The sequence below is a fragment of the Merops nubicus genome, unplaced genomic scaffold (genome assembly GCF_000691845.1).
Source record: "Merops nubicus isolate BGI_N331 unplaced genomic scaffold, ASM69184v1 scaffold16023, whole genome shotgun sequence".
NCBI classification, from domain to species: Eukaryota; Metazoa; Chordata; class Aves; order Coraciiformes; family Meropidae; genus Merops; species Merops nubicus.
In genome coordinates this window covers 2,751-13,747 of record NW_008599734.1, presented here as the reverse complement: position 1 = coordinate 13,747, position 10,997 = coordinate 2,751, and the positions used below count along the sequence as shown (strand labels likewise).

General features: G+C 46.3%; 1 protein-coding gene across 1 annotated transcript in view; it reads right to left on the bottom strand.

The window, feature by feature from the left end:
* Positions 1-10,997, bottom strand: part of AMFR (autocrine motility factor receptor, E3 ubiquitin protein ligase) — a 31,848-nt gene that overhangs the window by 19,128 nt on the left and 1,723 nt on the right. The window contains exons 2-7 of the mRNA XM_008937502.1: positions 10,270-10,434; positions 8,338-8,490; positions 4,178-4,218; positions 2,576-2,708; positions 1,995-2,128; positions 390-500 (exon numbers count right to left, since the gene is read on the bottom strand). Of these exons, the coding sequence (XP_008935750.1) occupies positions 390-500; positions 1,995-2,128; positions 2,576-2,708; positions 4,178-4,218; positions 8,338-8,490; positions 10,270-10,434 (737 nt within the window). The remainder of the gene's footprint in view (positions 1-389; positions 501-1,994; positions 2,129-2,575; positions 2,709-4,177; positions 4,219-8,337; positions 8,491-10,269; positions 10,435-10,997) is intronic.

The following is a 10,997-nucleotide window of genomic DNA, read 5'->3' as shown; positions in this document are numbered from 1 at the left end:
AGGAACAAGTGACAGGACAAGAGGAAACGGCCTCAAGTTGTGCCAGGGGAGGTTTAGGTTGGACATGAGGAAAAATGACTTCCACGCCAGGGTTGTCCAGGGCTGTGCCAGGCTGCCCAGGGCAGTGATGAAGTCCCAATCCCTGGAGGGGTTTCCAAGCCATGGAGATGTGGTGCTGAGGGACATGGCTTAGTGGTGACCTGGCAGTGCTGGGTTAACTGCTGGACTCAATCTTAAAAGTCTTCTCCAAGCCAAACAACTCTATGATTCTATCACAGAATCGAGCTCTGTCAACAGTTCCTGACTCGCCACGCTGCCAGAACTTCCCGAGCTGCCCACAGATCCCCCCGACTGCACGCAGGGGCACCCTGCCCAGCCCAGCCACCTACTTGTGGAAGAGGTGGCCGCAGGGCAGCCTGCGTGCCGACTGCATCGAGTCCCAGCAAATGGCACAGTCGTCATTGTTGGCCGCCAGCTCCTCCGGCGTTGCGACTGCAAACCTGCAAAGGGAAGAGAAGAGGCAGCAGTCACCACTATCAGCTCAGCATGACCTCCTGCCTAAGAGAAGCCTGCACTGAGAAAACCTTTTCCCTCACGTGAAGCTTTCTTTGGGAGAGGGGTGCCAGCAGGCTTGCTGGGTTTCCGTCACTCAGACTCACACTGCAAAGGACGGCACCCACCTTCCTCCCACACACCTTTTTTTTTCCACATCTCTGCACAGGTCCTAAGTTACAAAAGCTTTGATTTAGTATCTTCCAAGAAGTATCATTAGGTTGAGAACCTCAAGCTGTAATCTGTATAGATGTGACTTATGTCATTTTATTAAATGAGGTTTAATAGCTGTACTCATTAAGATGTCTTCTTGGGATCATAAGCATTTATGGTCTGACTAATTTTGGCCTTAGATTTTGCAACACCGTGCTTATCTTCTTTTATTTTTTTCTTTTTCCCCAACTACAGTGCCAAAAAAGCAGCTACTACATAGTCCCCAAACTGAGAGGAGTGTTGTAACAACATTTCACACTACTGTTGGTGTGGAATACACCTGAAGAACGACTACACAAAGGCAGGGAGCTCACTGCACTCAGAAGGAAGCCAGAATGTGGTCCTCCCAAGACAATGAGAATGACAAAAACATACACAAGAAGTCTGAGACTTCCTGCAAATCAAACAGCTTCTGTGAGCAGCTTAAAGGGGTTTAGCCACTGCATTTTACTGAAGAGAAACAATGCATTGTGGATAAGCTTTATCATGCAGCTCTTGCCCTAAGCATATAGCCATTAAATGACTTTTCACAAAGAAAACCTCAGGAATTCCTACAGAAGTCAGTCTTCTCCATCTGGACTACAGCAGCAGGGATCTGAGCCAGTTAAACCCACTGAAGTTCACAACAAAAGTGATACAGCAACATGCAGGAGGAGTAAAACTCCCTGTTGCTCTTAGAGTTACTAAGGACACAGATGAGTTATGAAAACACTGGATCAGAGATGCAGCAGCATCTGGCACAACAGCAGGTTTTAGCAGACCTTCCAGTTTCTGTACACTGGGGGTGGACTGAAGTAATCCCAAGGTGCTCTCAGCTCCACTACAAGCACCTAGTCTGTTTAGTTTCAGATTTAATGAATACACAGTTAAAGCTGAGCGGGCATTAATTAATATTTGAATTTCATTTCAGGCAGTAACCGAATAGTAAGGCCTTAATGAAATTCAGAGCATTTGTTTTTATCACAGCCAAAGCCCAGTATTTGACAACTGAAATGGGCAGAGCTCTGCAGAACTTACGTGACCCGAGCAGGGGAGTGGACAAGAGGATACAGGAGAAGAAACAGCGGACACAGAGTTTGCTTGTTGCTAGTAACATGTAATACTGCCATTATAAAAGTCAATCCTACACATCTGTCAGAAGCAGAAAGGGTGTCCCCAGTAAAAAGAAAATGAAACTTCTTGCTCAGGATCCTCTCTCCAAGGTCCCCACCCAGATCCCAGAGGCTCACCTCGCTTCCATGTTTCCAACCACACGCAGGTAGTTCTTGTGCCGCCGGATTCTGCGCTGGACCTCGTGGAACAGGTAACGCAGCTGCATGAAAATCACCAGGCTGGCCATGGACAGCCAGATATTGCCAAACAGCTCGGGGCAAAAAGCAGAACGGCCATTAGAAACGGGAGCCACGGGGAACAAGAGAAGCTGCATCAGGTCTTAAAGAAACGGAGGAATCGGCACTGAAGAGATTTTCTGTTGTTGAGACCACCCAGACTCAGCACCCGTGCTCCCAGGTATGGCTACACACTCCAGCCCCAGGCACAACCTGAGCTGCACAGCATTTATCATCAGGATAAGCTGTACTCAGTCCTGTTCAGCTTCATGTCCCCTGCTGCCAGTGAAAATAATGCGGTCTGATATGGCTCAATAACAAAGCTAACTAAACACCCATTAAGCAGATAACCACATAGCAGTTAATAGTCCATAACAAATTTATTTGTGAGAACTCATAAATAAAACGTATATCAAGTGTACCCAGTCCCCTTTATTTTAATGCCACTCCATTTGTTCAACATTATGCCCAGTGTTACTTACCAGCATATGAATATGATGCATCAAGTCCAGTGAGAGCAAGGTTAGCTCCATGACAAAATCTGTGTAGTAGATGTAAGTGCCTTTGTCCTCCCACATTCCTTCGTGGCTGAGGTCCCAGAGATGAATTGCATATCTGCAAGAATGGGGAAATTCAAATTAATCTCTTTTTTGTTGCTGTTGTTAAATAGTATCTCTAGCTTTCAAACTGTTTTATCCCTTTCTCAGGCAACTCCTGGGTGTGGATTCTTTGCCTGCTCTAAGCCCATGGCCCACACCCTGTGTTTCCCTCAAGGACTTTTTTTAAGGTTCCTGGGTTCAAACAGCAACATTTTAAAAAGGCAAAAAGCAATCAATGCCTGGCCCACACTGGCATTACAGACCCCACCAGCTGACAGAGAAGAAGCAGCATTTGCTAAAAACTCCTCCATGTACCAAAAGCTGGTCTTGGGATTATCTACAGACCCACATATTCAGCACCTAAGGCATTTGAGACAGACCTGAAATGCCAACAGTGACCTGGGCATAGAGGTTCTGTGCTAGATACATGCATTACAGATACACATGCAGGCTGGTTTTTTTTTTAAAGCAAAAGTTCTAGAGATTAAGATCTTAAGAGAAATCCAGCAGGATGACATTAAGTAGCATATCACCAATCCATTTTAATCCATGCCTCAAGCTATTAGCACCCACTAAAGCCACCCATGCCTTGCAGAATTCGTGCTTAAAAATAGCACAGGCTAAAGTGAACCACCTTTGGCCTGTGCGGACCTCATGAGGGGCAACCAGGTCAAGTGCAAGGTCCTGTACCAATGTCAGGGCAACTCCCAGTGTCAGCCTAGGCTGGGGGTGAAGGGCTGGAGAGCAGCCCTGGGGGGAAGGACTTAAGAGTGCTGGGGGTGAGAAGCCCCCAGCAGCATGGGCTGCACCCCCAGCAGCGTGGGCAGCAGGGCAGGGTGGGATGCTGCCCCTCTGCCCCGCTCTGGGGAGACCCCCCTGCAGTGCTGGGGCAGCTCTGGAGTCCTCAGCACAGCAGAGACAGGGACCTGCTGGAGCGGGGCCAGAGGAGCCCCAGCAATGACCCAAGGGGGGAACCCCTCTGCTGGGAGCCCAGCAGGAGACAGCTGGGCTTGGGCAGCTGCAGAGGAGAAGGCTCCAACTGGAGAGACCTTCTGGTGGCCTGCCAGGACTGCAAGGGGCCTGTCATAAAGCTGGGGACAGACTTTTGAGCAGGGCCTGTTGGGACAGGACAAGGGGGGGATGATTTCAAACCAAAAGAAGGAAATTTAGACTAGAGAGAAGAAATGTTTGACACTGAGGGTGGTGAGCCCCTGGCCCAGATTGCCCAGAGAGATGGTCACTGCCCCATCCCTGGAACCATTCCAGGTGAGGTTGGCCAGGGCTCTGAGCAACCTGCTCTGGTTGCAGATGTCCCTGCTCCCTGCAGGGGGGTTGGATCTTTAAGGTCCTTTCCAACAGAAACCATTCTGTGATCTCCAAACCTGGATTTTCAATTCAACAAGGCAACTACATACACCTCTTAAATCAATATGCTACCTGCAATTCCTTCCTGAAGAACCATCCTGCAAAGCATCAGGTACTCACCGTAAAATCACATGAGCAGTTCTGACTGTCACAAGCAGAGACTACAGAAGAGGGGGAGGAAAAAAATAAAGATATGTTAACAACATTCTGTCAGGGAGAATGGTGCACAGGCAGAGGCTGAAGGGCTAGAACACAAAATGCCTTTATTGCAGCTTAACGAGTTCCCGTCAACCAATGGTCACTAGAGACCATTGGTCCTGTCAAGCAGCGGTGACAACGTACCCGTGACAAACATGAAGCTTATAAATAAATATGGAAGAAATTATTCTCAAACAAACAATGATCTTGGAGCTGCCACTATCATCACTCCTGTCAAGTCTCACTTTTCCCCCCACTATGTAAGACATACTGACTTTTTAAATTCTTGTCGCTCAGTGGATGTCAAGACCACAAACGCACCAACTACCTCTCAGCCCACTGCTCAAGAACAATCTGAAGGACTGAATAGTAGCAGGAATTTGAGCAAAAACCAGGGAAGCACCTTCAGATAATTTGCCCCCTTTGCTGAGATGTGAACGCTGCAGAAGTAACTTCTCTTTAATCATACTTGGTTCTCTGTACTAAGTATAGAGAAGAAAACTGAGTATCAGAAAGTGTAAGGAGCTCAGAAGTGTAGAGATGAATTACCAGAAATAACTGTTTCCAGAATGCCTAACCACACTTCCACGGGCTTTCATCATCTAAGAAACGTGGCCCCATCACCTCTCCCTAACCTGCCAGGCCCACAGTGCCCCAGCCCTCCTGTTTTTCCTGGGAATGGGATGGGACAAACCCATTCAGAGACTGCCCACCTGGGGTCAACTAACACCAAGATGCAGAGGATTTATCAGAAGCATCTGAAGCCACCCCAGTAAAACTGGTCTGACAACATGTCTTCAGCCTAAGGTATTAAAAACAGTACAGAAAACATAACAAAATCACTAACTTCCCAATATAGCAATAAAATGGTTGGTTTGGGTCATTTTTTTGCATCTGTAAAAAGCACCCTTAAAATGTTTCTGTGCATATTTAACCCTTAATAATATCCAACTTAGCTGCCAAGTGTTGGCTTTAAAATAAAGTGTTCCTGTGACTCAACACTGGCACCATCTTTTCTGGAATAAGGGGTTCAGCACAGATCATTGAAATAACAGAAAGAAATGTCCCAAAGGTAACAGGAAGCCACCCAGCACGCTGTGCTCCTCTCAGCACAAACATCTTTAATTAAGAAGTTAATTAGCACACAAGGTGCTCCTGCGAAGCATGTTATAAGACCCTCTTCTGTCTCCTGTGTGGGGGGTGGGCAGAGTCTGCATCTTATTCACAGGAGGGTTTTGGCTACAGTGAAACTTTGAGCAGACCACAGAGGAGAATTGTAAGCATGCCAGTGGTGAAACAGAAATGTTACCTGAGCTGCTGGATAGATAAGCCATGGAGCACAAATCTGTGTCCAAACCAGCACACACAACTTCTCCAGTAAGGAAAACATCTGTCAGGAAGAAGTCTGAGGACTCTTAAACTTTGCAACTTTTCAGAAGTTAATGTTGCCAAGACATGAATTGGGCTGGTTAGTGCTGAGGCAGCAGGAGCATCAGAGTTAAAAGAATGAGCAAGTGCAGAGACCCTACTGCAGCCTAGAAGACCTTCTGGAGGGCTTTCAGGACTTCAAGGGGCCTTGCAGTAAGCTGGGGACAGACTTTTGGGGAGGGCCTGTTGGGACAGGACAAGGGGGGATGGTTTCAAACTAAAAGAGAGAGATTGAGACTAGAGAGCAGGAAGAAATGTTTGACACTGAGGGTGGTAAGCCCCTGGCCCAGGCTGCCCAGAGAGGTGGTCACTGCCCCATCCCTGGAACCATTCCAGGTGAGGTTGGCCGGGGCTCTGAGCAACCTGCTCTAGCTGCAGCCTGCAGGGGGGCTGGACCAGATGGCCTTGAAAGGTCCCTTCCCACCCAAATCAGTCTGTGATTCTGTCAAGGCAATGGTCTCTGGTTCCCCCACTGTTTCCAGAAATGTTTCCAGCATTCCAACAGTTTCCTGTTGCAGGAAGTACAACACTGTACCCTGAGTTACACAACTGCCATCTGAGGGTCTAACTGTACAGTAGGCCACTTTCTTTCACACAATGAAAAGATGCAAAGGTAGATACAGACTGGATGTCACTTGCTATACTCTCATCCTCAAATACCATATATTAAGGCAAAAAAGCTTAACATTCACTCAAAAATCCAGACAGTATTCAACCTCCTCTGGGCGTTTGCACACCCACCCTTTGCCGGAAAAAAAGAAGCTGACGAACACAGAACAAGGGGAAGCCTCACTAAAACCTGAGAAAAACCATCTCTGTTGCTTTCCTGCAAACCCTGAGGCACCTCGCTGCATCAGTGGTGCCAGGGTCAGGAGAAAGATGAATAGCCTCACGTAGCTTAATGTGATTAAATCCACACTAATGGAATACGCTTGGCAGGGTACTCCCTGCCACCAGCCACCAGCCAGAAAGCATTTTAGTCTGCAAGACTGAATGCTGAGAGCCTGAGGACTGCCAGGAGGTGTCACTGCCAGTACTGGTACGGGAAGGAACCTCAGCGTGTTGCTCTACTTACACGAGTGCTGGGTGTTAAAATCAAGGAAACTCCTCACAGTCGCCCAGTCCACTGAGGGAATATTTAAAATGGTCACAGAAGGGCAAGGTATTAGTTAATTGCATATGTGGAATGATTAGATAGGCTAGAATTCTTTTGCTTCGAAGGAAAGTCAGAAGGCTAACAGGAGAAAGGCCTGTCAACTCACAAATGGTATGAAGAGGGGTAAATGGAAGGATTCTTGGCAGGTCTGCACCATAAATGTATCGGATGATAGTCAGGGACATTATCAGACAGAAGACCCAAACCAACTCAAAGAGCTCTTTTGTATATACAAAGCCAAGTTAGATGTGGAATTTGTGAAATTGCCTTTGGAAATTGCACAGACCGAAGTATAAACGAGTTCAATCAATGCTCAGACAACTTTCCAGAGTCCATCCAAGGCTATCAAACTCGACTGCATGGCTCCACGGCTTGGCTGACCACCTCACACTTATGCTGACAGAGCCACTCCTGTGTTAAGAAGCAGGGAGCACAGCTCCCCTCAAAATGAACAGCCAGGTGCCATCCTGCAACCCAGAACACCCGCAGCACTGACAGGACGACACTTCAGCACCACAATGCTTCCTGATAAACCCACCCCAGGCTGGTAGGAGGCTGATATGTCCTTCTGCCAAGCCAAGATAAGAGACACACCACCACCAAGCCCCACCTGTCTGAGACACGAGCAAGTCTCCACTACCCTTCTGCTCCAGCATTACAAAATCTGGCCTAACATATTCTTGTATTTAGGGAAAAGTAAACTGGCATGTTAAATAGCTGAGCTGTGGTGTGACTAGCATCACATTCTTCTACTATTAGCTGTTTTCTCTCCTCCTCACTAACTCCAAGTATAAACTCAAGATAGAAGACAAATAAACAGCACGTGCTACCTGGTATCTGAACTAAGGATGTGCTAACATGACTTACTTGCACTCTGCCCAAGGAGGTGATAATCTTAAAAGTGCAACAACCCACCAGAGTATCACAAACATACTGATGTTCACAAACATATTGATGTTTACTCCATGTTGCAAAGGGTTCAGGAGGACAGACCTGCTCTGCTCATCTCAGCTGAGACACAACTTTTTACACAAACAGAAGCAAATCCCACGAGGGTGCCTTAATGAACAGATGTTAGTCTCACTTCTTTTTGGGAGAAATGACATAGAAAATGCAACCTCCAAGAACCAGGCTGAGATGCACATTACACTTTTATACGTGCTCTCTCCCTCTCTCTAGTGGCCATTTCAACAGATCCTTCCTGCAGTACTCATGAAGTAGAGCTATTATTTTTTTATGGGCTGCCATTTGATGTCAGCATCATCTTATGGATTTATCCCCTCATTCTCTTCTGCAGACAAAGATTTTTTTGCAGGCTTGAACTCTGAAGAGAGAAATTGTGCAGATATGGCAACTACTCTAAAACAGGGGAGGGGTTTTTTTGTGTCTTTGGAGTTTTTTCCTTGGGGGGAACGAAGAGAAAACTACACCAAAATACCCCCCAGGTGAGAGGTGAAAAGCAAAGCAGAGAGCACAACAGGTGCTAAGGAAGTCTCACCTCTGCTGCCATGAAAGCCAGCGTGTGCATGCCATGGGTGTAGCCAATGACACCACAGACGACAGCTAATCCACAGCAGGACAGGAGCATGGCTATGAGCAGGGTCAGGACTCTGATGTGGCTGCTCATGGGGGTCGTGGGAGAAAAGGAAAGCTGCAACACAAACACAAAAATACATAACAGGTTTAAAGGGGCACTTCACTCACCTTGCCTTCCATAGGCACCTCACCAAGCAAGCCTTCATTTGGGAAAAATCTTTTTCTTTCTAGAATAAAAATTATTTTATGACCCCAACCCCTGCACATAGTAACAAATGATGCAGAATGAAGCTACAGCCACACACCATCCCAAAGTCTCGTTGGGCTTGCTCTCATTTACGTCCACCAGGCTTCTAAAACCAGAAGGGATGCATACAATTATAATAATACAATTATTGGTTGTAATGTTTAGATCACTTGTGCAAGAAAACCACAGACACTTTCTCATATGGTAGTTTCTGCACCAAATCCACAGCTCAGGATGAACATGTGTTTTTAGAAAGACATCTAACCTTTAATACACAGTCTCTAAGCAATGAGAATTATTGTGCCATTTTTTCACCTTACAGCTGACCTGAATTTGTCCAGCTTTATCTTTCAGCTTCTAGTTCTTTCAATGGTGTTTTGTTCTGGACAAAAAGAGACACCCCCCCCAAAAATTTAACTCACGGCCAGAGACTGACATACAGAGGCTACTGACAACAGTTTTCTCATTCAACAGCACGTACAGCGTATTAATTCTCCAAACTACCTTAACAGTAGGCTACACCTCAGCTGTCTAAATCAAAGACAGCCCAAGAGGCCAAGTATTTAGGTGGTCCGACCCCTTTTTCCAGGGCAGGAAGGAGAACACGACAAGGAAAGGAGTTCCCCAAAGCTTTGCCCAGGTCTCATGATAAAAGTTGACTAATGTTTTGTTTTTAAATTGGTTCCTTCTTCCTTGTTTGTATCTGGTTCAGTTCCACACGGCCGAGTTTGCGAGGCAGATCACACAAGCACCATTTGTCCAAGTACGGAATTACGATACATGCTTTGAATGCAGAAGGAATATAATAAGGATTTCTTCCCACAGGAGCTTTGTTCTTTCACAGCTTTCTGAACAACACTAAAAATACCAGATGACTGCCTTGGCCACTGCTGTCTCGATTTTCCTAACCCAAACCAGCCCAGTTTCAAGCTCAGTGCATAGCTACTTGTGAATTAACAGGCCTTACTGGACATGAATTTTAAAAATTGCAAAGCACAGAGCTATCAAAAGGAAATTTGTGGATTTGATTTTGTTCAAACTTTTATTCCAGGACAGAGAAGCTGAGGAAAATGCACGTCCACTGTAGCTCTTTAACGGGCAAGATTTACTGTTCAAATTCTGGCTCCTTCTTCCTTGCCTAGCCTTCAATTTCTGCATCTGTACTGAATTTACTAGTGGTATTCACAGAAAGCAGGACGTAGATCATGGAGAAAACTGAACTGTACATTGTAAAGACATCAGCAGTCAACATTTGGGAGGTGTAAATGAGCTTGAAACCTGAGCACAGGATCCACAGAAAAGAGCTTCATGGACCAGTCCTAAAGGACACCAGTCTACAGGGTGCTCCGTTATCAAGATTTCCTCACGAAGGTGAGCTGTGAAGACGTCTCACCAAATTATGCAACAGTAACTACAGGGCATGTATAAGGAGCAGTTTATCAAAGAAAATAAATATCTTCAGCCCCATTTGTCTCATGGGAAAACTGAAGGAGGAAGATTTGACATTGCACTTCAAAGCAAGTATTTGAAGCTACTGGGAGGTGCACGTGGGTAAAAGGCCTAAATGACCTGTTGTAACCTATCATGAGCCAGTGCCCAGACCAGAAACAGAATCGTGTCCCAGAAGAGTCCTTGACCAAAACTTACGTATTCAAAGCGATCCTTGCAGAGCTGAACCATGAGATGAAGAAACACAAGTCCAGAGAACCAGAGGCACCACATCACCACTTCTTCCACCGTCTGAACATTCAGCACGCCAAAAATGAAGATGAACTTGTAGAAGATGAAGTTCCAGAATTTATCCTTGAGATGCTGTAAAGGAAAATATTTGGTTACTGCAGTGAAAGCCCTGACAATCCACATGCAGGGGAGAGGAGGAGGGAAAAGGAGAAAAAGATGGGAGTAGAAACATGACATTATATTAGCAACAGCCTGCTGCAAGCATGTCTTGAAACTATATGTTACCCTTATGTTCTGCCAATGACCAGGCCCAACAAAAACAATGCAGCCAGCAGAAAGAGAAACCAATAGGCAGACTGTATTGTAGACAAAAACGTTTTGACATGAATGACTGCCAGGGGTACAAACAGATCCATCAGCTGGTACATAATCGACGCCACCCCCAACGATCCCAGAGAAGATGTGACTCGGCCCACAAGAAGTGGTACAAACAGTGAGCTGAGGTTGCCCATAGTTGGTGTGGGAAACAGCCAGACCAGCCAGTTAAATACATAAGAGAAAGTTGCCCACATGGCGACTCTCACCCGATCGACCCGCGTTCGCAAAGGTCTAAACAGACCAGGGCCCAGCCCCATGGAGAGTCAGGAGGTCTGCCCTGAACCAGGAAGCTCTGTGGAGTGCACTCCACAGACAGA